Source organism: Salmo trutta, unplaced genomic scaffold, assembly GCF_901001165.1.
Source record: "Salmo trutta unplaced genomic scaffold, fSalTru1.1, whole genome shotgun sequence".
Taxonomy (NCBI): domain Eukaryota; kingdom Metazoa; phylum Chordata; class Actinopteri; order Salmoniformes; family Salmonidae; genus Salmo; species Salmo trutta.
Genome location: NW_021823104.1, coordinates 1,401,905 through 1,429,370, shown reverse-complemented (window position 1 = coordinate 1,429,370; position 27,466 = coordinate 1,401,905). Strand labels below are relative to the sequence as shown.

The following is a 27,466-nucleotide window of genomic DNA, read 5'->3' as shown; positions in this document are numbered from 1 at the left end:
GGCTCTTTAATCAATATATTGTACAGAAAGAATAAGTTATTTTACCACAGTATTGTTGAATTAAACTAACGGTATTATTTCATCCCTGGGTGTTGTGATCACCGTCTATCAGTTTCATTGGACGTTTGTGTTGTGTGTTTTTATTGGCTAACAGCGAGGAAAAGGGTTGTGGACGTCACGTCTCTCTGTACACTGATTGGTTTGTAGGTTTGGCGGACTTTGTCTTCCTGGTAAAGTGAGTTTGCATGTTTAGTGGAGCTTTCCGACAGGTGACAGCTGCACAGCCTGGCGACCTGGTGGGTACCCAGATAAATCACTCTTTATTCAACGTTAGATAGCTTATATTTATGATTTTAATAGCTTGGTTAGCGTGTGGTTTTTAGGGGTGAAGTTTTTTCACTTTTGCTAGCTAAGAAACTCATAGCTAAGTTAGCTAGATATACAATGTGTAACGTGTAACTTTTCCTTGACTATGTGAAAGTCCTATTTTTTTTAAAAATGTGTTTCTTTTATGATGCATTAATTCAACATTTTCAATTTAGTCAAATCAGCTGTAAATATCGTAAATGTAGTGAAACAGCGAGACCTCGTGTCACCAGACAGCTGAACCTGCTGGCTGACTGGAGGGTCAGTGCTATACGGGATCCTTGGGACGGTCCCCCCCCCCCCCCCCCCCCCCCCCCCCCTAATTGTTGTCATATGGTTTTCTTCACTGCATTAGCAGGCATAAGGACCATGTTTATAATCATTAGTGTTCAGCGTTGCCACTGTCCTCTCTCATCATTTGTTATTTGTTTTATGCATAAAGGGCAGTGAAATGTACTGATATTTATGGAAAATACAGACTTTCTCATTTGGGTCCCAGGCTGAAAAAGTTTTAAGAACCCCTTGCTTTAATCAAATCAAATCAAATGTATTTATATAGCCCTTCTTACATCAGCTGATATCACAAAGTGCTGTACAGAAACCCAGCCTAAAACCCCCCAAACAGCAAGCAATGCAGGTGTAGAAGCACAGTGGCTAGGAAAAAACTCCCTAGAAAGGCCAGAACCTAGGAAGAACCCTAGAGAGGAACCAGGCTATGAGGGGTGGCTAGGAAAAACTCCCCTAGAAAGGCCAGAACCTAGGAAGAAACCTAGAGAGGAACCAGGCTATGAGGGGTGGCTAGGAAAAACTCCCCTAGAAAGGCCAGAACCTAGGAAGAAACCTAGAGAGGAACCAGGCTATGAGGGGTGGCTAGGAAAAACTCCCTAGAAAGGCCAGAACCTAGGAAGAAACCTAGAGAGGAACCAGGCTATGAGGGGTGGCCAGTCCTCTTCTCCCTAGAAAGGCCAGAACCTACACGCTAAACACAGAATGGGTGACTTCATCTCTCTCGGTCAGTGAGCTGACGGCGGCTGGTCTCTGTAACACAGAATGGGTGACTTCATCTCTCTCGGTCAGTGAGCTGACGGTGGCTGGCCTCTGTAATTTGTCTCCTACATAGTGCCCTATTTCCACTAGCGTCGTACCAAATGGCACCCTATTCCCTATATAGTGCCCTATTTCCACTAGGGTCGTACCAACTGGTGCCCTATTTCCACTAGGGTCGTACCAACTGGCACCCTATTCCCTACATAGTGCACTACTTCTACCAGGACCGTAGGGTTCTGGTTCTGATCAGTCCACTACTTCCACCAGGACCATAGGGTTCTGGTTCTGATCCGTGTAGGAATAGTGCGCCATTTTGTTTGTTGATGTAGGTCATGGGAACCCACACATGACTCAGCAGTTCCATCAATCAGCTGTCTAGACAGTTATCTATCTAGTTAATAATTGTTGTCAAGAAGCCTGGATAGTTATGTTGTTGTAACTGCGTAGTTCTAGTCTAACAGGGTAGTTTCCTGAGCTCTTATCAAGTCCCTGTGGTCAAACGTTAACCACAGGACAGGACCAGAGCTCTTTATGGACCAGAACCTGGACAGGACAGGACCAGAGCTCTTTATGGACCAGAGCCTGGACAGGACAGGACCAGAGCTCTTTATTGACCAGAGCCTGGACAGGACAGGACCAGACCAGAGCTCTTTATGGACCAGAACCTGGACAGGACAGGACCAGAGCTCTTTATGGACCAGAACCTGGACAGGACAGGACCAGAGGTCTTTATGGACCAGAGCCTGGACAGGACAGGACCAGAGCTCTTTATGGACCAGATTACCAGATAACCTGACTAAATATAGTCCTGTTGGTTTAAACATGGCTGTTCCAGTGATAACCTGACTAAATATAGTCCTGTTGGTTTAAACGTGGCTGTTCCAGTGGTAACCTGACTAAATATAGTCCTGTTGATTTAAACGTGGCTGTTCCAGTGATACCTGACTAAATATAGTCCTGTTGGTTTAAACATGGCTGTTCCAGTGATAACCTGACTAAATATAGTCCTGTTGGTTTAAACGTGGCTGTTCCAGTGATAACCTGACTGGCATCGTGTAACTGACTGTGTGTGTGTGTGTGTGTGTGTGTGTGTGTAGATCAGCACCAGTCATCATGTCTCATAGCAACGGTACCAGTCACCATGTCAGTCAGGACGTGTGGGAATCTCACAACAAGATGATGCAGGAACCCCTCCGCTCCAACGACCCTGAGGTACGTCACACGTGTGTGTGTTTGTGTGTGTATTATAATGAAACGCTGTATTGTGTAGGTGTGTTATAATGAAGCGGTGTATTGTGTGTGTGTATTATAATGAAACGGTGTATTGTGTAGGTGTGTGTATTATAATGAAACGGTGTATTGTGTAGGTGTGTATTATAATGAAACGGTGTATTGTGTAGGTGTGTATTATAATGAAACGGTGTATTGTGTAGGTGTGTGTGTATTATAATGAAACGGTGTATTGTGTAGGTGTTTGTATTATAATGAAACGGTGTATTGTGTAGGTGTATTATAATGAAACGGTGTATTGTGTAGGTGTATTATAATGAAATGGTGTATTGTGTAGGTGTATTATAATGAAACGGTGTATTGTGTAGGTGTATTATAATGAAACGGTGTATTTTGTAGGTGTGTATTATAATGAAACGGTGTATTGTGTGTGTGTGTGTGTATTATAATGAAACGGTGTATTGTATTATAATGAAACGGTGTATTGTGTAGGTGTGTATTATAATGAAACGGTGTATTGTGTAGGTGTGTATTATAATGAAACGGTGTATTGTGTGGGTGTGTATTATAATGAAACGGTGTATTGTGTGGGTGTGTATTATAATGAAACGGTGTATTGTGTAGGTGTATTATAATGAAACGGTGTATTGTGTAGGTGTATTATAATGAAACGGTGTATTGTGTGTGTGTGTATTATAATGAAACGGTGTATTGTGTGTGTGTGTATTATAATGAAACGGTGTATTGTGTGTGTGTGTGTGTATTATAATGAAACGGTGTATTGTGTGTGTGTGTGTGTGTATTATAATGAAACGGTGTATTGTGTAGGTGTGTGTGTGTATTATAATGAAACAGTGTATTGTGTAGGTGTGTGTGTATTATAATGAAACAGTGTATTGTGTAGGTGTGTGTGTATTATAATGAAACGGTGTATTGTGTAGGTGTGTGTGTATTATAATGAAACGGTGTATTGTGTAGGTGTGTGTATTATAATGAAACGGTGTATTGTGTAGGTGTGTGTATTATAATGAAACGGTGTATTGTGTAGGTGTGTATTATAATGAAACGGTGTATTGTGTAGGTGTGTATTATAATGAAACGGTGTATTGTGTAGGTGTGTATTATAATGAAACGGTGTATTGTGTAGGTGTATTATAATGAAACGGTGTATTGTGTAGGTGTGTGTATTATAATGAAACGGTGTATTGTGTAGGTGTGTGTATTATAATGAAACGGTGTATTGTGTAGGTGTGTATTATAATGAAACGGTGTATTGTGTAGGTGTGTATTATAATGAAACGGTGTATTGTGTAGGTGTGTATTATAATGAAACGGTGTATTGTGTAGGTGTATTATAATGAAACGGTGTATTGTGTAGGTGTGTGTGTGTATTATAATGAAACGGTGTATTGTGTAGGTGTGTGTGTGTGTATTATAATGAAACGGTGTATTGTGTAGGTGTGTGTGTGTATTATAATGAAACGGTGTATTGTGTAGGTGTGTATTATAATGAAACGGTGTATTGTGTAGGTGTGTATTATAATGAAACGGTGTATTGTGTAGGTGTGTATTATAATGAAACGGTGTATTGTGTAGGTGTGTGTGTATTATAATGAAACGGTGTATTGTGTAGGTGTGTGTGTATTATAATGAAACGGTGTATTGTGTAGGTGTTTGTATTATAATGAAACGGTGTATTGTGTAGGTGTATTATAATGAAACGGTGTATTGTGTAGGTGTATTATAATGAAACGGTGTATTGTGTAGGTGTATTATAATGAAACGGTGTATTTTGTAGGTGTGTGTATTATAATGAAACGGTGTATTGTGTGTGTGTGTGTGTATTATAATGAAACGGTGTATTGTGTAGGTGTGTGTGTGTATTATTATGAAACGGTGTATTGTGTAGGTGTGTGTGTATTATAATGAAACGGTGTATTGTGTAGGTGTGTGTGTATTATAATGAAACGGTGTATTGTGTAGGTGTGTGTGTATTATAATGAAACGGTGTATTGTGTAGGTGTGTATTATAATGAAACGGTGTATTGTGTGTGTGTGTGTATTATAATGAAACGGTGTATGTGTGTGTGTGTGGTGGTAATTATAATGAAACGGTGTATTGTGTGTGTGTGTGTGTATTATAATGAAACGGTGTATTGTGTAGGTGTGTGTGTGTATTATAATGAAACAGTGTATTGTGTAGGTGTGTGTGTATTATAATGAAACGGTGTATTGTGTAGGTGTGTGTGTATTATAATGAAACGGTGTATTGTGTAGGTGTGTGTGTATTATAATGAAACAGGTGTATTGTGTAGGTGTGTGTGTATTATAATGAAACGGTGTATTGTGTAGGTGTGTGTGTATTATAATGAAACGGTGTATTGTGTAGGTGTGTGTGTATTATAATGAAACGGTGTATTGTGTAGGTGTGTGTGTATTATAATGAAACGGTGTATTGTGTAGGTGTGTGTGTATTATAATGAAACGGTGTATTGTGTAGGTGTGTGTATTATAATGAAACGGTGTATTGTGTAGGTGTGTGTATTATAATGAAACGGTGTATTGTGTAGGTGTGTATTATAATGAAACGGTGTATTGTGTAGGTGTGTATTATAATGAAACGGTGTATTGTGTAGGTGTGTATTATAATGAAACGGTGTATTGTGTAGGTGTGTATTATAATGAAACGGTGTATTGTGTAGGTGTATTATAATGAAACGGTGTATTGTGTAGGTGTGTGTGTGTATTATAATGAAACGGTGTATTGTGTAGGTGTGTGTGTGTGTGTATTATAATGAAACGGTGTATTGTGTAGGTGTGTGTGTGTGTGTATTATAATGAAACGGTGTATTGTGTAGGTGTGTATTATAATGAAACGGTGTATTGTGTAGGTGTGTATTATAATGAAACGGTGTATTGTGTAGGTGTGTGTGTATTATAATGAAACGGTGTATTGTGTAGGTGTTTGTATTATAATGAAACGGTGTATTGTGTAGGTGTGTATTATAATGAAACTGTGTATTGTGTAGGTGTGTATTATAATGAAACGGTGTATTGTGTAGGTGTGTGTGTGTATTATAATGAAACGGTGTATTGTGTAGGTGTGTGTGTATTATAATGAAACGGTGTATTGTGTAGGTGTTTGTATTATAATGAAACGGTGTATTGTGTAGGTGTATTATAATGAAATGGTGTATTGTGTAGGTGTATTATAATGAAACGGTGTATTGTGTAGGTGTATTATAATGAAACGGTGTATTTTGTAGGTGTGTGTATTATAATGAAACGGTGTATTGTGTGTGTGTGTGTGTATTATAATGAAACGGTGTATTGTGTAGGTGTGTGTGTGTGTGTATTATTATGAAACGGTGTATTGTGTAGGTGTGTGTGTATTATAATGAAACGGTGTATTGTGTAGGTGTGTGTGTATTATAATGAAACGGTGTATTGTGTAGGTGTGTGTATTATAATGAAACGGTGTATTGTGTAGGTGTGTATTATAATGAAACGGTGTATTGTGTAGGTGTGTATTATAATGAAACGGTGTATTGTGTAGGTGTGTGTATTATAATGAAACGGTGTATTGTGTAGGTGTGTGTATTATAATGAAACGGTGTATTGTGTAGGTGTGTGTATTATAATGAAACGGTGTATTGTGTAGGTGTGTGTATTATAATGAAACGGTGTATTGTGTAGGTGTGTGTATTATAATGAAACGGTGTATTGTGTAGGTGTGTATTATAATGAAACGGTGTATTGTGTAGGTGTGTGTATTATAATGAAACGGTGTATTGTGTAGGTGTATTATAATGAAACGGTGTATTGTGTAGGTGTATTATAATGAAACGGTGTATTGTGTGTGTGTGTGTATTATAATGAAACGGTGTATTGTGTGTGTGTGTGTGTATTATAATGAAACGGTGTATTGTGTAGGTGTGTGTGTGTGTGTATTATAATGAAACGGTGTATTGTGTAGGTGTGTGTGTGTGTGTATTATAATGAAACGGTGTATTGTGTAGGTGTGTGTGTGTGTGTATTATAATGAAACGGTGTATTGTGTAGGTGTGTGTGTGTGTATTATAATGAAACGGTGTATTGTGTAGGTGTGTGTGTGTGTATTATAATGAAACGGTGTATTGTGTAGGTGTGTATTATAATGAAACGGTGTATTGTGTAGGTGTGTATTATAATGAAACGGTGTATTGTGTAGGTGTATTATAATGAAACGGTGTATTGTGTGTGTGTGTGTATTATAATGAAACGGTGTATTGTGTAGGTGTGTGTGTGTATTATAATGAAACGGTGTATTGTGTAGGTGTGTGTGTGTGTATTATAATGAAACGGTGTATTGTGTAGGTGTGTATTATAATGAAACGGTGTATTGTGTAGGTGTGTATTATAATGAAACGGTGTATTGTGTAGGTGTAGTATAATGAAACGGTGTATTGTGTAGGTGTGTAGTATAATGAAACGGTGTATTGTGTAGGTGTGTAGTATAATGAAACGGTGTATTGTGTAGGTGTGTAGTATAATGAAACGGTGTATTGTGTAGGGGTGTGTATTATAATGAAACGGTGTATTGTGTAGGTGTGTGTATTATAATGAAACGGTGTATTGTGTGTGTGTGTGTGTGTGTATTATAATGAAACGGTGTATTGTGTAGGTGTATTATAATGAAACGGTGTATTGTGTAGGTGTGTAGTATAATGAAACGGTGTATTGTGTAGGGGTGTGTATTATAATGAAACGGTGTATTGTGTAGGTGTGTGTATTATAATGAAACGGTGTATTGTGTGTGTGTGTGTGTATTATAATGAAACGGTGTATTGTGTAGGTGTATTATAATGAAACGGTGTATTGTGTAGGGGTGTGTATTATAATGAAACGGTGTATTGTGTAGGTGTGTGTATTATAATGAAACGGTGTATTGTGTAGGTGTGTATTATAATGAAACGGTGTATTGTGTAGGTGTGTATTATAATGAAACGGTGTATTGTGTAGGTGTATTATAATGAAACGGTGTATTGTGTGTGTGTGTGTATTATAATGAAACGGTGTATTGTGTAGGTGTGTGTGTGTATTATAATGAAACGGTGTATTGTGTAGGTGTGTGTATTATAATGAAACGGTGTATTGTGTAGGTGTGTATTATAATGAAACGGTGTATTGTGTAGGTGTGTGTATTATAATGAAACGGTGTATTGTGTAGGTGTAGTATAATGAAACGGTGTATTGTGTAGGTGTGTGTATTATAATGAAACGGTGTATTGTGTAGGTGTGTATTATAATGAAACGGTGTATTGTGTAGGGGTGTGTATTATAATGAAATGGTGTATTGTGTAGGTGTGTGTATTATAATGAAACGGTGTATTGTGTGTGTGTGTGTGTGCGTATTATAATGAAACGGTGTATTGTGTAGGTGTATTATAATGAAACGGTGTATTGTGTAGGGGTGTGTATTATAATGAAATGGTGTATTGTGTAGGTGTGTGTATTATAATGAAACGGTGTATTGTGTAGGTGTGTGTGTGTGTATTATAATGAAACGGTGTATTGTGCTAGGTGTTCTCCATCATCAAGCGAGAGAAGCATCGTCAGACCTTTGGCCTGGAGCTGATTGCATCAGAGAACTTCACCTCCAGAGCCGTTCTAGAAGCCCTGGGGTCCTGTATGAACAACAAGTACTCAGAGGGGTATCCTGGACAGCGGTGGGTACTATGAACCTTTATGAATCTTTATTTAAACAGGGAGTCACTCAGAGGGGTATCCTGGACAGCGGTGGGTACTATGAACCTTTATGAACCTTTATTTAAACAGGGAGTCACTCAGAGGGGTATCCTGGACAGCGGTGGGTACTATGAACCTTTATGAATCTTAATTAACCTTTATTTAAACAGGGAGTCACTCAGAGGGGTATCCTGGACAGAGGTGGGTACTATGAACCTTTATGAACCTGTTTGAACCTTTATTTAACTAAACAAGTCAGTTAAGAACAAATTCTTATTCACAATGACGGCCTACCGGGGAACAGTGGGTTTAACTGCCTTGTTCAGGAGCAGAACGACCAATTTTTTTCCCCTGTCAGCTCGGGGATTCAATGAGTTACACCTTTCCCTTACTGGCCCAACGCTCTAACCGATAGGCTAACTGCTGGTTACTGGCCCAACGCTCTAACCGATAGGCTAACTGCTGGTTACTGGCCCAACACTCTAACCGATAGGCTAACTGCTGGTTACTGGCCCAACACTCTAACCGATAGGCTACCTGCTGGTTACTGGCCCAACGCTCTAACCACTAGGCTACCTGCTGGTTACTGGCCCAACGCTCTAACCACTAGGCTACCCTGCTGGTTACTGGCCCAACACTCTAACCGATAGGCTACCTGCTGGTTACTGGCCCAACGCTCTAACCACTAGGCTACCTGCTGGTTACTGGCCCAACGCTCTAACCACTAGGCTACCCTGCTGGTTACTGGCCCAACACTCTAACCGATAGGCTACCTGCTGCTTACTGGCCCAACGCTCTAACCACTAGGCTACCTGCTGGTTACTGGCCCAACGCTCTAACCACTAGGCTACCTGCTGGTTACTGGGCCAACGCTCTAACCGATAGGCTACCTGCTGGTTACTGGCCCAACGCTCTAACCGATAGGCTACCTGCTGGTTACTGGCCCAACGCTCTAACCGATAGGCTACCTGCTGGTTACTGGCCCAACGCTCTAACCGATAGGCTACCTGCTGGTTACTGGCCCAACGCTCTAACCGATAGGCTACCTGCTGGTTACTGGCCCAACGCTCTAACCGATAGGCTACCTGCTGGTTACTGGCCCAACGCTCTAACCGATAGGCTACCTGCTGGTTACTGGCCCAACGCTCTAACCGATAGGCTACCTGCTGGTTACTGGCCCAACGCTCTAACCGATAGGCTACCTGCTGGTTACTGGCCCAACGCTCTAACCGATAGATTACCTGCTGGTTACTGGCCCAACGCTCTAACCGATAGATTACCTGCTGGTTACTGGCCCAACGCTCTAACCGATAGGCTACCTGCTGCCCTAAACAACATTTAAATATATTTAAGAAAAGCATTCGCATTCTGTAACAAAAGTCTTCAATTAATAATTATAAAATGCCTGGAAGGAATCAGAATATCTAACTGCAAGGAATTCTGAATATTGTTCTACACACCAGGGACAACGATAACTAAACGCAGATTTACCCCAATTATGTGTTTTTAAAACTGGTGGTGGGGGGAGAGAGAGAAATGGAGAGAGAAGGGTGGGAGAGAGAGAAGGGGGGAGAGAAAAGGGGAGAGAGCGAGTGAAAAAGAGGGGAGGGAGAGAAATAATTGGTTTGGTTGTGGAGACCAAAGACCTCTCCAGGGTTATCTATCCCTGAGAGAATGGGGTTGGTTGTAGAGACCTCTCCAGGGTTATCTATCCCTGAGAGAATGGGTTTGGTTATCTATCCCTGAGAGAGAATGGGGTTGGTTGTGGAGACCTCTCCAGGGTTATCTATCCCTGAGAGAGAATGGGTTTGGTTGTGGAGACCTCTCCAGGGTTATCTATCCCTGAGAGAATGGGGTTGGTTGTGGAGACCTCTCCAGGGTTATCTATCCCTGAGAGAGAATGGGTTTGGTTGTGGAGACCTCTCCAGGGTTATCTATCCCTGAGAGAGAATGGGGTTGGTTGTGGAGACCTCTCCAGGGTTATCTATCCCTGAGAGAGAATGGGGTTGGTTGTGGAGACCTCTCCAGGGTTATCTATCCCTGAGAGAATGGGTTTGGTTGTGGAGACCTCTCCAGGGTTATCTATCCCTGAGAGAGAATGGGGTTGGTTGTGGAGACCTCTCCAGGGTTATCTATCCCTGAGAGAGAATGGGTTTGGTTGTGGAGACCTCTCCAGGGTTATCTATCCCTGAGAGAATGGGTTTGGTTGTGGAGACCTCTCCAGGGTTATCTATCCCTGAGAGAGAATGGGTTTGGTTGTGGAGACCTCTCCAGGGTTATCTATCCCTGAGAGAGAATGGGGTTGGTTGTGGAGACCTCTCCAGGGTTATCTATCCCTGAGAGAATGGGGTTGGTTGTGGAGACCTCTCCAGGGTTATCTATCCCTGAGAGAGAATGGGTTTGGTTATCTATCCCTGAGAGAATGGGGTTGGTTGTGGAGACCTCTCCAGGGTTATCTATCCCTGAGAGAATGGGTTTGGTTGTGGAGACCTCTCCAGGGTTATCTATCCCTGAGAGAATGGGTTTGGTTGTGGAGACCTCTCCAGGGTTATCTATCCCTGAGAGAATGGGTTTGGTTGTGGAGACCTCTCCAGGGTTATCTATCCCTGAGAGAGAATGGGGTTGGTTGTGGAGACCTCTCCAGGGTTATCTATCCCTGAGAGAATGGGGTTGGTTGTGGAGACCTCTCCAGGGTTATCTATCCCTGAGAGAATGTGTTTGGTAATTTGTAGGTCTGATATAAATCAGTGGTGTACAGAGGAAGTTACTGACAGTCGGCTTTGTTAATAAATTAGAGAGAGAGAGAGCATCTCCCTTCTTAGAGCCGTCCAGGAGTCTACCAACCTGTCATCAAGGATACTTTGAAGAAACTCAAATATAAAATATATTTTGATTTTAACAGTTTTTTTTGCTTTGTTTACTACATGATTCCATTGTTTTGATGTCTTCACTAATATTCTACGATGTAGAAATTAGTAAAAAATAAAGAAAAACCCTTGAATGAGGAGGTGTTATAAAACTTTAGACTGGTACTGTGTGTGTATATATACACACACACACACACACACACACACACACACACACACACACACACACACACACACATACATCCTGGACAGAGACACAACATGCAGACATAAACACAGAGAAACACAGACCCCCACAAACAGCTGAAGGAAGTGTGTGTGTGTGTGTGTGTGTGTGTGTGTGTGTGTAGGTACTACGGGGGAACAGAACATGTGGATGAGTTGGAGCGTGTGTGTCAGAGGAGAGCTCTGGAGGTCTACGGACTGGAGGCTGACAGGTGGGGGGTTAACGTGCAGCCCTACTCAGGTAATACACACACACACACACACACACACACACACACACACACACACACACACACACACACACACACACACACACACACACACACACACACACACACTACACACTACACAGAGAGACACACACACACACTACACACACACTAACTTGGTGGAACCAGGCCATCTCAGTACATCTCTGTAGGGTCTAACTTGGCTGTGTGTTTATAGGTTCCCCTGCTAACTTGGCTGTGTGTTTATAGGTTCCCCTGCTAACTTGGCTGTGTGTTTATAGGTTCCCCTGCTAACTTGGCTGTGTGTTTGTAGGTTCCCCTGCTAACTTGGCTGTGTGTTTATAGGTTCCCCTGCTAACTTGGCTGTGTGTTTGTAGGTTCCCCTGCTAACTTGGCTGTGTGTTTGTAGGTTCCCCTGCTAACTTGGCTGTGTGTTTATAGGCTCCCCTGCTAACTCGGCTGTGTGTTTATAGGCTCCCCTGCTAACTCGGCTGTGTGTTTATAGGCTCCCCTGCTAACTTGGCTGTGTGTTTATAGGTTCCCCTGCTAACTTGGCTGTGTGTTTATAGGCTCCCCTGCTAACTTGGCTGTGTGTTTATAGGCTCCCCTGCTAACTTGGCTGTGTGTTTATAGGTTCCCCTGCTAACTTGGCTGTGTGTTTATAGGTTCCCCTGCTAACTTGGCTGTGTGTTTGTAGGTTCCCCTGCTAACTTGGCTGTGTGTTTATAGGTTCCCCTGCTAACTTGGCTGTGTGTTTGTAGGTTCCCCTGCTAACTTGGCTGTGTGTTTGTAGGTTCCCCTGCTAACTTGGCTGTGTGTTTATAGGCTCCCCTGCTAACTCGGCTGTGTGTTTATAGGCTCCCCTGCTAACTCGGCTGTGTGTTTATAGGCTCCCCTGCTAACTTGGCTGTGTGTTTATAGGTTCCCCTGCTAACTTGGCTGTGTGTTTATAGGTTCCCCTGCTAACTTGGCTGTGTGTTTATAGGCTCCCCTGCTAACTTGGCTGTGTGTTTATAGGCTCCCCTGCTAACTTGGCTGTGTGTTTATAGGTTCCCCTGCTAACTTGGCTGTGTGTTTATAGGTTCCCCTGCTAACTTGGCTGTGTGTTTATAGGTTCCCCTGCTAACTTGGCTATGTGTTTATAGGTTCCCCTGCTAACTTGGCTGTGTGTTTATAGGTTCCCCTGCTAACTTCGCTGTGTACACGGCCATCGTGGAGCCTCATGGGAGGATCATGGGTCTGGACCTCCCTGATGGAGGTCACCTGACGCACGGTTTCATGACGGACAAGAAGAAGATCTCTGCCACGTCCATCTTCTTCGAGTCCATGCCCTACAAGGTAAACAACAACACCACCACCTCCAACAACACACTGAGACACAACAACACCACGCGGGGGAGGGAGGGAGGGGGGGGAGGGAGGGAGGGAGGGAGGGAGAGAGGGAGAGAGGGAGGGAGGGAGGGAGAAAAAGGACTCATTTTATTGGTTAGAACGTAAGTCAGGTTTCTGGGTCGAGAGCTTCACGTTCCTTGGTGTCCAAATCACTGATGACTTAAAGTTCCCCAAGTATTCCTTTACATCCCCAAGTATCCCTTTAAATCCCCAAGTATTCCTTTACATCCCCAAGTATCCCTTTAAATCCCCAAGTATTCCCTTTAAATCCCCAAGTATTCCCTTTAAATCCCCAAGTATCCCTTTAAATCCCCAAGTATCCCTTTAAATCCCCAAGTATCCCTTTAAATCCCCAAGTATTCCTTTAAATCCCCAAGTATTCCCTTTAAAGACATTGATTTCTCAATGCCAGAAACGTATATAATAGTAACTTACAGCGCCCCAAGAAAACATTCCCAAATCTACAAACTTTTAAATCAATTCTTATAAAAGTTTCAGAGTTTCAGAGATCATGTGACCAAGCTAACCAGACGTAAACATGTCCACCGTGTTGGTATTTAACAGCTGACGCTGTCGTAGGTCGTACCAGCCTCTGGGAAAGAGTCATTTTTAAAAGGTGTTTGTGTTGGCGTTGCGTTAATTCGGTCGTTCTGTGGCTCTTGGGGGAGGGGGGGAGATTTCCTATACAGCGTTCCCCGAGCGCTGCCTAAACTGAAATGCGACGCTTCGGGCTACGGATCGCGTTTCGGAGAAGCGCCCCGGAGCCATGCTTTTTTTTTGGACTGGGTTAATTTTGGTCCGTGGGAAGTGTATTTCTGGATCGTAGGATCAATGTGGTCACAGTGGTTTCTTGTTGAAGAGGCAGCAGATAACGTTAGAGCTTTCTAGAGCGTCCAGGAGCTTTCTAGAGCTTTCTACAGCTTTCTAAAGCTTTCTAAAGCTTTCTAGGGCTTTCTAAAGCTTTCTAGAGCTTTCTAGAGCTTTCTACAGCCTTCTACAGCCTTTTAGAGCTTTCTCTCTTTCTCCATTTCTGAATTGGGGCAGTTTTCTTTCTAGCTGACAAAACCCCCCCCCCCCCCCCCCCCCCCCACTATGTAGACAGAAGTATGTGGACGACCCTTTTCCAAATGAGTGGATTTGGCTGTTTTCAGCCACATCCGTTACTGACAAGTGTATAAAATCATGGACTCTACAAGATGCCGAAAAGCGTCCAATCCCCCCGGGGATGCTGGTCCACTGTGGCAATATATACATAACAATAATAACTGAAGACAGTTTTATCTAAAGCGACGTGCGTTCATACGGATGGGTGCTCCCAGCGGGAATCAAACCCACTATCCTGCCGTTGCAAGAGCCTTGCGTTACAAACTGAACCCACAACCAGTGTCGTCAATCTGTGTTGAATCAGGTGAATCCAGAGACCGGCCTCATCGACTACGACCGACTGGAGGAGAACGCTCAGCTGTTCCACCCTAGAATGATCATCGCAGGTACCACACACACACACACCACACACCATACACACACCATACATACACACACACACACACACACACCATACACACACACACCATACACACACACACACACACCATACACACACACACACACACACACACCATACATACACACACACACACCATACATACACACACACACACACACCATACACACACACACACACCATACATACATACATACATACACACACACACACCATACATACACACACACACACACACACACACACACACACACACACACACACACACACACACACACACACACACTTTTGGGCCTGGTTTCCCAGACACAGAATCTCCTCCTGTTGACAGTTTCATTGTATATTTTGGGCCTGGTTTCCCAGACACAGAATCTCTTTTTAAACTACAAAACATTAGAAAATACATAATTTCCACAGGTGCTGAAGACGAGGTTTGAAAGATGAAACCGTTTCCTGTCCGTTACTTCCGTTTCCTGTTGATCGTTCCGTCTTCTCTCCAGGAACCAGCTGTTATTCCCGTAACCTTGACTACGCTCGGCTGCGTCGCATCGCTGACGAGAACGGCGCTTTCCTGTTGGCCGACATGGCGCACATCAGCGGACTGGTGGCGGCCGGGGTCGTCCCGTCCCCGTTCGAGTACTGCGACGTGGTCTCCACGACGACACACAAGACACTGCGGGGCTGTCGCTCTGGGGTCATCTTCTACAGAAAGGGTACGGAGAGGGAGTCTTTCTCTCTCTGTCTCTCTCTGTCTCTCTCTGTCTCTCTCTGTCTCTCTCTGTCTCTCTCTGTCTCTCTCTCTGTCTCTCTCTCTGTCTCTCTCTCTGTCTCTCTCTGTGTCTCTGTGTCTCTCTCTCTCTGTCTCTCTCTGTCTCTCTGTCTCTCTGTCTCTCTCTGTCTCTCTCTGTCTCTCTCTGTCTCTCTCTGTCTCTGTGTGTGTATCATGCTGGTCTCTCTCTCCCTGTCCTCCAGGAATACGTAGTGTGGACCCTAAGGGAAAGGAGACTCTGTATAATCTGGAGTCTCTCATCAACCAGGCAGTGTTCCCAGGACTACAGGGAGGACCCCACAACCACGCCATCGCAGGTACAGGCACTGCTCTGGACACCTATATTGGCTTTATATACAGGCACCTGCACAGACATCTCCCAGGTGGATATTAACTAGGACACCTCACAGCCACACTATGAGAGGTAAAGTAGCCAGGACACCACACTATGACAGGTAAAGTAGCCAGGTCACCTCACTATGACAGGTAAAGTAGCCAGGACACCACACTATGACAGGTAAAGTAGCCAGGACACCACACTATGACAGGTAAAGTAGCCAGGACACCACACTATGACAGGTAAAGTAGCCAGGACACCACACTATGACAGGTAAAGTAGCCAGGTCACCTCACTATGACAGGTAAAGTAGCCAGGACACCACACTATGACAGGTAAAGTAGCCAGGACACCTCACTATGACAGGTAAAGTAGCCAGGACACCTCACTATGACAGGTAAAGTAGCCAGGACACCACACTATGACAGGTAAAGTAGCCAGGACACCTCACTATGACAGGTAAAGTAGCCAGGACACCTCACAATGACAGGTAAAGTAGCCAGGACACCACACTATGACAGGTAAAGTAGCCAGGACACCTCACTATGACAGGTAAAGTAGCCAGGTCACCACACTATGACAGGTAAAGTAGCCAGGACACCTCACTATGACAGGTAAAGTAGCCAGGACACCTCACTATGACAGGTAAAGTAGCCAGGACACCTCACTATGACAGGTAAAGTAGCCAGGTCACCTCACTATGACAGGTAAAGTAGCCAGTACACCTCACTATGACAGGTAAAGTAGCCAGGTCACCACACTATGACAGGTAAAGTAGCCAGGACACCTCACTATGACAGGTAAAGTAGCCAGTTCACCTCACTATGACAGGTAAAGTAGCCAGGACACCTCACTATGACAGGTAAAGTAGCCAGGACACCACACTATGACAGGTAAAGTAGCCAGGTCATCTCACTGACAGGTAAAGTAGCCAGGACACCTCACTATGACAGGTAAAGTAGCCAGGACACCTCACTACCACACTATGACAGGTAAAGTAGCCAGTACACCTCACTATGACAGGTAAAGTAGCCAGTACACCTCACTATGACAGGTAAAGTAGCCAGTACACCTCACTATGACAGGTAAAGTAGCCAGGACACCTCACTATGACAGGTAAAGTAGCCAGGTCACCTCACTATGACAGGTAAAGTAGCCAGTACACCTCACTATGACAGGTAAAGTAGCCAGGACACCTCACTATGACAGGTAAAGTAGCCAGGACACCTCACTATGACAGGTAAAGTAGCCAGGACACCTCACTATGACAGGTAAAGTAGCCAGGACACCACACTATGACAGGTAAAGTAGCCAGGTCACCTCACTATGACAGGTAAAGTAGCCAGGACACCTCACTATGACAGGTAAAGTAGCCAGGACACCTCACTATGACAGGTAAAGTAGCCAGGACACCTCACTACCACACTATGACAGGTAAAGTAGCCAGGACACCTCACTACCACACTATGACAGGTAAAGTAGCCAGGACACCTCACTACCACACTATGACAGGTAAAGTAGCTAGGTCACCTCACTACCACACTATGACAGGTAAAGTAGCCAGTACACCTCACTATGACAGGTAAAGTAGCCAGGTCACCACACTATGGCAGGTAAAGTAGCCAGGACACCTCACTACCACACTATGACAGGTAAAGTAGCCAGGACACCTCACTACCACACTATGACAGGTAAAGTAGCCAGTACACCTCACTATGACAGGTAAAGTAGCCAGTACACCTCACTATGACAGGTAAAGTAGCCAGGACACCTCACTATGACAGGTAAAGTAGCCAGGTCACCTCACTATGACAGGTAAAGTAGCCAGGACACCTCACTATGACAGGTAAAGTAGCCAGGTCACCTCACTATGACAGGTAAAGTAGCCAGTACACCACACTATGACAGGTAAAGTAGCCAGGACACCTCACTATGACAGGTAAAGTAGCCAGGACACCTCACAACCACACTATGACAGGTAAAGTAGCCAGTACACCACACTATGACAGGTAAAGTAGCCAGGACACCTCACTATGACAGGTAAAGTAGCCAGGTCACCTCACTATGACAGGTAAAGTAGCCAGGACACCTCACTATGACAGGTAAAGTAGCCAGGACACCTCACTATGACAGGTAAAGTAGCCAGGACACCTCACTATGACAGGTAAAGTAGCCAGGACACCTCACTATGACAGGTAAAGTAGCCAGGACACCTCACTATGACAGGTAAAGTAGCCAGGACACCTCACTATGACAGGTAAAGTAGCCAGGACACCTCACTATGACAGGTAAAGTAGCCAGGACACCTCACTATGACAGGTAAAGTAGCCAGGACACCTCACTATGACAGGTAAAGTAGCCAGGACACCACACTATGACAGGTAAAGTAGCCAGGACACCTCACTACCACACTATGACAGGTAAAGTAGCCAGGACACCTCACTACCACACTATGACAGGTAAAGTAGCCAGGACACCTCACTATGACAGGTAAAGTAGCCAGGTCACCTCACTATGACAGGTAAAGTAGCCAGGACACCTCACTATGACAGGTAAAGTAGCCAGGACACCACACAACCTCACTATGACAGGTAAAGTAGCCAGGTCACCACACTATGACAGGTAAAGTAGCTAGGACACCTCACTACCACACTATGACAGGTAAAGTAGCCAGGACACCTCACTATGACAGGTAAAGTAGCCAGGACACCTCACTATGACAGGTAAAGTAGCCAGGACACCTCACTATGACAGGTAAAGTAGCCAGGACACCTCACTATGACAGGTAAAGTAGCTAGGACACCTCACTACCACACTATGACAGGTAAAGTAGCCAGGACACCTACCTATGACAGGTAAAGTAGCCAGGACACCTCACTATGACAGGTAAAGTAGCCTGGACACCTCACTACCACACTATGACAGGTAAAGTAGCCAGGTCACCACACTATGACAGGTAAAGTAGCCAGGTCACCACACTATGACAGGTAAAGTAGCCAGGTCACCTCACAACCACACAGTGTGTGTAGTGTTCTAGTATATACAGTGCCTTCGGAAAGTATTCAGACCCCTTGACTTTTTCCACATTTTGTTAACGTTACAGCCTTATTCTAAAATATATTTAAAAAAATATTCCTCTTCAATCTACACACGATACTCCGTAATGACAAAGTGAAAACAGGTTTTTAGAATTGTTTACAAATATATAATTAGAATAAAAACATAGCTTATTTACATAAGTATTCAGGACCCTTTTTGCTATGAGACTTGAAATGGAGCTCAGATGCTTCCTGTTTCCATTGATCATCCTTGAGATGTTTGTGCACGTCAGAGCAAACACCAAGCCATGAGGTCAAACTATTTGTCCGTAAGAGCTCCAAGACGGGGATTGTGTCGAGGCACAGATCTGGGGTTAGAAGGGTAGCAAAATGTCTGCAGCATTGAAGGTCCCCAAGAACACAGTGGGTCTCCATCGCTCCCGAGTGGCGCAGCGGTCTAAGGCACTGCATCTCAGTGCTAGAGGCGTCACTACAGACCCTGGTTTGATTCCAGGCTGTATCACAACCAGCTGTGATTGGGAGTCCCATAGGGCGACGCACAATTTGGACCAGCATCGTCCGGGTTTGGCCCGGGGTAGGCCGTCATTGTAAATACGAATTTGTTCTTTACTGACTTGCCGAGTTAAATTAAACCTAAATAGAAAAAGTTTGGAACCACTAAGACTCTTCCTAGAGCCGCCCGGCCAAACTGAGCAATCGGGGGAGAAGAGCCTTGGTCTGGGAGGTGACCAAGGACCCGATGGTCACTCTGACAGAGCTCCAGAGTTCCTCTGTGGAGATGGGAGAACCTTCCAGAAGGACAACCATCTCTGCAGCACTCTACCAATCAGGCCTTTATGGTAGAGTGGCCAGACGGAAGCCACTCCTCAGTAAAAGGCACATGACAGCCCACTTGGAGTTTGCCAAAAGGCACCTAAAGGACTCTGACCATGAGAAACAAGATTCTCTGGTCTGATGAAACCAATATTGATCTCTTTGGCCTGAAAGCCAAGCGTCACGTCTGGAGGAAACCTGGCACCATCCCTAAGGTGAAGCATGGTGGTGGCAGCATCATGCTGTGGGGATGTTTTTCAGCGGCAGGGACTGGGAGACTAGTCAGGATCAAAGGAAAGATGAACGGAGCAAAGTGCAGAGAGATCCTTGATGAAAACCTGCTCCAGAGCGCTCAGGACCTCAGACTGGGGTGAAGGTTCACTTTCCAAGAGGACAACGACCCTAAGCACACAGCCAAGACAACACAGGAGTGGCTTTGGGACAAGTCTCTGAATGTCCTTGAGTGGCCCAGCCAGAGCTCGGACTTGAACCAGATCGAACATCTCTGGAGAGACCTGAAAATAGCTGTGCAGCGACGCTCTCCATCCAACCTGACAGAGCTTGAGAGGATCTGCAGAGAAGAATGGGAGAAACTCCCCAAATACAGGTGTGCTAAGCTTGTAGCATATCATACATCGCTGCCAAAGCTGCTTCAACAAAGTACTGAGTAAACGGTCTGAATACTTATGTAAATGTGATGTTTATTTTTTATACATTTGCAAAAAATTCCAAAAACCAGTTTTTGCTTTGTCATTATGGGGTATTGTGTGTAAATTGATAAAGCAGGCTCTAACCCCCAGAGGTTAAGGGTTAATGTGTGTGAATGTTTCTCCAGGTGTGGCGGTGGCCCTGAAGCAGGCTCTAACCCCAGAGTTTAAGGCATATCAGTACCAGGTGCTCTCTAACTGCAGAGCTATGGCCAACGCCCTCATCAACCACGGGTACAAGATCGTCACCGGTGAGACAATAATGTCATGGTTGTGGTTAACAGACTAACACCTGCGTTGGACACGCTGTAAGCCAATGTTTCCCGAACTGGGTCCTGGGGACCCCAAGGGGTGAATATTTGTTTTTTTTCCCCTAGGACCTGTGTAGTGCTAGTTCGGGAAACGCTGCTGTTAGGGATGGCCTCGGTTATTCCTTATCCCAACAGATGTTACTGTTACAATAGTTGAGGACCTCCCGAGTGGCGCAGTGGTCTAAGGCGCTGCATCGCAGTGCTAGCTGTGCCACTAGAGATTCTGGGTTCGAGTCCAGGCTCTGTCGCAGCCGGCCGCGACCGGGAGACCCATGGGGCGGTGCACAATTGACCCAGCGTTGTCTGGGTTAGGAAGAGGGTTTGGCCGGCAGGGATGTCCTTGTCCCATCGCGCTCTAGCGACTCCTGTGGTGTGCCGGGCGCAGTGCACGCTGACACGGTCGCCAGGTGTACGGTGTTTCCTCCGTCACATTGGTGCAGCTGGCTTCCGGGTTATTAAGTGGGCATTGTGTCAAGAAGCAGTGCGGCTGGGTTGTGTTTCTGAGGAGGCACGGCTCTCGGTCTTCGCCTCTCCCGAGTCCGTACGGGAGTTGCAGTGATGAGACAAGACTGTAACTTCCAATTGAATACCACGAAATTGGGGAGAAAAAGGGGTAAAGAAAAAGTAAATTTTACAATACTTGTTGTTAACCCTGTGTGTTAACTAGGAATGGGCACGGTTATTCAATATCCCAATGGACTGAGGGGGGTTGTTTAACCTTCCTAAATCTGGTGGGGGAGGGTTTAAGCTTCCTAAATCTGAGGGGAGGGTTTAAGCTTCCTAAATCTGAGGGGGAGGGTTTAAGCTTCCTAAATCTGAGGGGGAGGGTTTAAGCTTCCTAAATCTGAGGGGGAGGGTTTAAGCTTCCTAAATCTGAGGGGAGGGTTTAAGCTTCCTAAATCTGAGGGGAGGGTTTAAGCTTCCTAAATCTGAGGGGGAGGGTTTAAGCTTCCTAAATCTGAGGGGGGGGTTTAAGCTTCCTAAATCTGAGGGGGGGGTTTAAGCTTCCTAAATCTGAGGGGGGGGTTTAAAGCTTCCTAAATCTGAGGGGGGGGTTAAGCTTCCTAAATCTGAGGGGGGTTGTTTAACCTTCCTAAATCTGGTGGGGGTGGGTTTAAGCTTCCTAAATCTGAGGGGGGGGGGTGGTTTAAGCTTCCTAAATCTGAGTGGGGGGGTTTAAGCTTCCTAGATCTGAGAGGAGTTTTAAGCTTCCTAGATCTGAAATTGTATCAACTCGTTACCGAAGGCTTTTACTTGAGATCTAGTTAAATACACTAAAGAGGAACAACGGGAACAAAGATGAACATGCTCATCCCCAGAATCTTTTCGCCCCTCCCCTGGTTCTGACTGTCTGGCTGCTGGCCGACCTGCCTCGACTGTACCCCTCCCCCCTCTCTCCTCGCTAGCTCGCTATGAAAGATGTTTGTTCTCGGAAGTACGGTAACTAATCAGTCTCTCACCGTTCCAAAAAATACTGAATCTTAAGACGTCGATATCCCGGCGGGAATTGAATCTTGACACTCAGAAATGGGAGTCACCGTGCAAGGAGCCGAGGAATCGATTGTTTTGGAGTGTAGACTCCTCACCACTACGGCATCGTTGTTAAACAGTTGGACAAATGGCGACAGCAGCATAGTCCTGTATGGTAATACTTTGAGATGTTAAATGAGAAGGAGATGCCAACATTACGAGGTGGCATTTAGGTACAGTAACGGTAGTACAGGTGCCAATGCTTCACCGTCTGAAAAGGGGACGCACCGCGAGACCCAAACGCACCGCGGGACCCAAACGCACCGCGACACCCAAACCACTGCTGGCAGCTGCATTTGTGGAATTTATGGATTTTTATTGTTGTTTTAATGGAAAACCAATCTTTTTTTGTTGTTGAATTTTAAACGTTAAGAAAAATTGTCAATTTGTCACATCCCTAGTTGCTATATGGTTGTGTTTATGTTGTGGTATGGTTGTGTTTATGTTGTGGTATGGTTGTGTTTATGTTGTGGTATGGTTGTGTTTATGTTGTGGTATGGTTGTGTTTGTTGTATGGTTGTGTTTATGTTGTGTTTATGTTGTGGTATGGTTGTGTTTATGTTGTGGTATGGTTGTGTTTATGTTGTGGTATGGTTGTTTGGTTGTGTTTATGTTGTGGTATGGTTGTGTTTATGTTGTGGTATGGTTGTGTTTATGTTGTGGTATGGTTGTGTTTATGTTGTGGTATGGTTGTGTTTATGTTGTGGTATGGTTGTGTTTATGTTGTGGTATGGTTGTGTTTATGTTGTGGTATGGTTGTGTTTATGTTCTCCAGGGGGTTCTGATAACCATCTGATCTTACTGGACCTGAGGCCCAACGGGACGGACGGAGGACGAGCTGAGAAGGTTCTAGAAGCTGCTGCCATCGCCTGCAACAAGAACACCTGCCCAGGTAAGTAACAGACTGTCCTCTGTAGGTGATGAGAGAGCTCTGTGTCCCAGTGGTCTATATGTGTGTGTATATACGTAATGTGTGTGTGTGTGTGTGTACATAATATGTGTGTGTATATATGTAACGTGTGTGTGTGTGTGTAGGTGATGAGAGTGCTCTGTGTCCCAGTGGTCTATATGTATATGTGTGTGTGTGTGTGTGTGTGTGTGTGTGTGTGTGTGTGTACGTAATATGTGTGTATATAGGAACTGACCCTGTGTGTGTGTAGGTGATAAGAGTGCATTACGTCCCAGCGGTCTATGTGTGTGTGTGTGTGTGTGTGTGTGTGTGTGTGTGTGTGTGTGTGTATATAGGAACTGACCCTGTGTGTGTGTGTGTGTAGGTGATAAGAGTGCATTACGTCCCAGCGGTCTGAGGTTCGGCTCTCCTGCTCTGACCTCCAGGGGAATGGTTGAGGACGACTTCAGGAAGGTCGCAGAGTTCATCCACAGAGGTGACCTCTAACCCCTGACCTCTGTGTCTATAGACATAGTACTGACCCTAGATGTCCAGCTAGCAGACCAAGGCCCCTCTAACCCCTGACCTTTAACCCCTGACCTCTGTGTCTATAGACATAGTTCTGACCCTAGATGTCCAGCTAGCAGACCAAGGCCCCTTTAACCCCTGACCTTTAACCCCTGACCTTTAACCCCTGACCTCTGTGGCTATAGACATAGTACTGACCCTAGATGTCTAGCTAGCAGACCAAGGCCCCTCTAACCCCTGAACTCTCACCCCTCGTTCTCCCTACAGGTATCCAGATTACCCTGGACGTCCAGGCCTCTCTGCAGCCCAAGGCCACCCTGAAGGAGTTTAAGGAGGCCCTTGCAGGGGAGGTGAAGCACCAGGAACGGGTAGCAGAGCTGAGAGGCAAGGTGGAAGCTTTCGCCGGGAGGTTCCCCATGCCTGGTCTGGAGGAACTTTAGAAGACCAGGGTCCGATGGCTCTTACTGCTGGACGGCTGTGTGTGTTTGGGTGCCTTTTCCTCTGCTGTTGCACCCTGTTGAATAAGCCTCCCACTCAAACTATTCTGCTTTTTTGTTTCATTAGTCCACTGTTGTTACAATCCCAGACTGTGTTGCAGGTCAGTTTGTCAAGATGAAGGAAATTCAAGAAGAGACGTCACCCTACCACATCATCATACTTATTATTGACACATCCTTTCTCTTGAAAACTTGACCGCTGACCTGCAAAACGGACTGTTTCCCTTCTCTGCTGTCCTCTGCCTTAACGGTTTGACTGACTGTTTCCCTTCTCTGCTGTCCTCTGCCTTAACGGTTTGACTGACTGTTTCCCTTCTCTGCTGTCCTCTGCCTTAACGGTTTGACTGACTGGTTTGTCCTCTGCCTTAACGGTTTGACTGACTGTTTCCCTTCTCTGCTGTCCTCTGCCTTAACGGTTTGACTGACTGGTTTGTCCTCTGCCTTAACGGTTTGACTGACTGGTTTGTCCTCTGCCTTAACGGTTTGATGTAACGAAACCCAAGACAAATAAAATTCAAATATGTTGAACACACCTCAGTCTCTACCGTCTCTTGTTCTTCAGAAGATGAACGTCACTGTAGACGGCATGTGTGAATCAATGGATGTGATTAGAGGATGCATTGTGGGTAAATATAGAGCCCGTCGGCCATTAGGATTTGGTTCCAGACATACACACACACACATTTGAAAGAGAAAGATACCTAGTCAGTTACACAACTGACTGTAGAGGAACCAGCTGTGTTTTATCTGACTGGAGAGGAGAGGAACCAGCTGTGTTTTATCTGACTGGAGAGGAGAGGAACCAGCTGTGTTTTATCTGACTGGAGAGGAACCAGCTGTGTTTTATCTGACTGTAGAGGAGAGGAACCAGCTGTGTTTTATCTGGCTGGAGAGGAGAGGAACCAGCTGTGTTTTTATCTGACTGGAGAGGAGAGGAACCAGCTGTGTTTTATCTGACTGGAGAGGAGAGGAACCAGCTGTGTTTTATCTGACTGGAGAGGAGAGGAACCAGCTGTGTTTTATCTGACTGGAGAGGAACCAGCTGTGTTTTATCTGACTGTAGAGGAGAGGAACCAGCTGTGTTTTATCTGACTGGAGAGGAGAGGAACCAGCTGTGTTTTATCTGACTGGAGAGGAACCGGCTGTGTTTTATCTGACTGGAGAGGAGAGGAACCAGCTGTGTTTTATCTGACTGGAGAGGAACCAGCTGTGTTTTATCTGACTGGAGAGGAGAGGAACCAGCTGTGTTTTATCTGACTGGAGAGGAACCAGCTGTGTTTTATCTGACTGGAGAGGAGAGGAACCAGCTGTGTTTTAACTGACTGTAGAGGAACCAGCTGTGTTTTATCTGACTGGAGAGGAACCAGCTGTGTTTTATCTGACTGGAGAGGAACCAGCTGTGTTTTATCTGACTGGAGAGGAACCAGCTGTGTTTTATCTGACTGGAGAGGAACCAGCTGTGTTTTATCTGACTGGAGAGGAGAGGAACCAGCTGTGTTTTTATCTGACTGGAGAGGAGAGGAACCAGCTGTGTTTTTATCTGACTGGAGAGGAGAGGAACCAGCTGTGTTTTATCTGACTGGAGAGGAACCAGCTGTGTTTTATCTGACGAGTGGAGAGGAACCGGCTGTGTTTCATCTGACTGGAGAGGAGAGTAACCAGCTGTGTTTTATCTGACTGGAGAGGAACCAGCTGTGTTTTATCTGACTGGAGAGGAGAGGAACCAGCTGTGTTTTATCTGACTGGAGAGGAACCAGCTGTGTTTCATCTGACTGGAGAGGAGAGGAACCAGCTGTGTTTTATCTGACTGGAGAGGAGAGGAACCAGCTGTGTTTTATCTGACTGGAGAGGAACCGGCTGTGTTTTATCTGACTGGAGAGGAACCAGCTGTGTTTTATCTGACTGGAGAGGAACCAGCTGTGTTTTATCTGACTGGAGAGGAGAGGAACCAGCTGTTTTATCTGACTGGAGAGGAACCAGCTGTGTTTTATCTGACTGGAGAGGAGAGGAACCAGCTGTGTTTTATCTGACTGGAGAGGAACCAGCTGTGTTTTATCTGACTGGAGAGGAACCAGCTGTGTTTCATCTGACTGGAGAGGAAAGGAACCGGCTGTGTTTTATCTGACTGGAGAGGAACCAGCTGTGTTTTATCTGACTGGAGAGGAACCAGCTGTGTTTTATCTGACTGGAGAGGAGAGGAACCGGCTGTGTTTTATCTGACTGGAGAGGAACCAGCTGTGTTTTATCTGACTGGAGAGGAACCAGCTGTGTTTCATCTGACTGGAGAGGAGAGGAACCGGCTGTGTTTTATCTGACTGGAGAGGAACCAGCTGTGTTTTATCTGACTGGAGAGGAGAGGAACCGGCTGTGTTTTATCTGACTGGAGAGGAACCAGCTGTGTTTCATCTGACTGGAGAGGAGAGGAACCGGCTGTGTTTTATCTGACTGGAGAGGAACCAGCTGTGTTTTATCCCCCTGGAGAGGAACCGGCTGTGTTTTATCTGACTGGAGAGGAGAGGAACCGGCTGTGTTTTATCTGACTGGAGAGGAACCAGCTGTGTTTCATCTGACTGGAGAGGAGAGGAACCGGCTGTGTTTTATCTGACTGGAGAGGAACCAGCTGTGTTTTATCCCCCTGGAGAGGAACCGGCTGTGTTTTATCTGACTGGAGAGGAACCAGCTGTGTTTTATCTGACTGGAGAGGAATCAGCTGTGTTTTATCTGACTGGAGAGGAGAGGAACCAGCTGTGTTTTATCTGACTGGAGAGGAGAGGAACCAGCTGTGTTTTATCTGACTGGAGAGGAACCAGCTGCGTTTTATCTGACTGGAGAGGAGAGGAACCAGCTGTGTTTTATCTGACTGGAGAGGAACCGGCTGCGTTTTATCTTTAATACTGATCATCGTCAGGTTGGAGGCATCTCAGTAACAACACCCAACAACTTAACAAATCGACAGAAACATTCAATAATTTAATGTCATTATAATAACAATACATCATAATGGTATGAACCAGACAGACATTCAGCTCTGTTTAACACTGGTCACAGATCAGTCTTATGGTCAGTTATATATATCACCTCTCTAATGGTGACCTGTTAGGACTGATTCTAGGTCAGTTATATATATATATATATATATATACATTTTAGTCATTTAGCAGACGCTCTTATCCAGAGCGACTTACAGTAGTGAATTCATACATTTTTTTCCCCCCGTACCGGTCCCCCGTGGGAATCGAACCCACAACCCTGGCGTTGCAAACACCATGCTCTACCAACTGAGCCACACGGGACCCATATATATATATATATATCACCCCTCGTTAGGACTGGAGGGAGGAAGGAAGCTGTTCCTAGATTCAAATCCGATCTCCTCTTTTCGGCTATGCACCTTATTAAAAGGTAAAGTTTCCACGTTAACGGTAGGCTCAATCGTAA

General features: G+C 44.9%; 2 protein-coding genes and 1 long non-coding RNA gene across 6 annotated transcripts in view; all 3 read left to right on the top strand.

Annotated features, from left to right (window-relative positions):
- The window catches only part of LOC115188874 (regulator of G-protein signaling 11-like), a 448,181-nt gene that overhangs the window by 279,275 nt on the left and 141,440 nt on the right, over nucleotides 1-27,466 (top strand).
- Nucleotides 190-24,560, top strand: LOC115188902 (serine hydroxymethyltransferase, cytosolic). Of its 4 annotated transcripts, none has more exons than XM_029747730.1 (12): nucleotides 190-296; nucleotides 2,511-2,625; nucleotides 8,206-8,351; nucleotides 11,588-11,703; nucleotides 12,870-13,030; nucleotides 14,493-14,574; nucleotides 15,089-15,301; nucleotides 15,561-15,674; nucleotides 20,402-20,524; nucleotides 22,890-23,006; nucleotides 23,389-23,499; nucleotides 23,799-24,560. In XM_029747730.1, exons 2-12 carry the CDS (start codon nucleotides 2,527-2,529, stop codon nucleotides 23,969-23,971), a joined length of 1,455 nt encoding a protein of 484 aa, XP_029603590.1. In that variant the 5' UTR covers nucleotides 190-296; nucleotides 2,511-2,526; the 3' UTR covers nucleotides 23,972-24,560. The 4 variants fall into 4 exon arrangements, with proteins under 4 accessions (XP_029603590.1, XP_029603589.1, XP_029603588.1 ...); XM_029747728.1 differs by lacking the exon at nucleotides 190-296 and adding an exon at nucleotides 1,927-2,138; XM_029747729.1 differs by lacking the exons at nucleotides 190-296; nucleotides 23,389-23,499; nucleotides 23,799-24,560 and adding exons at nucleotides 1,920-2,138; nucleotides 23,275-23,377.
- LOC115188918 (uncharacterized) lies at nucleotides 11,752-12,218 on the top strand. The gene is made up of 2 exons (XR_003876629.1): nucleotides 11,752-11,909; nucleotides 12,102-12,218. It is a non-coding gene; the product is annotated as an uncharacterized LOC115188918 (long non-coding RNA).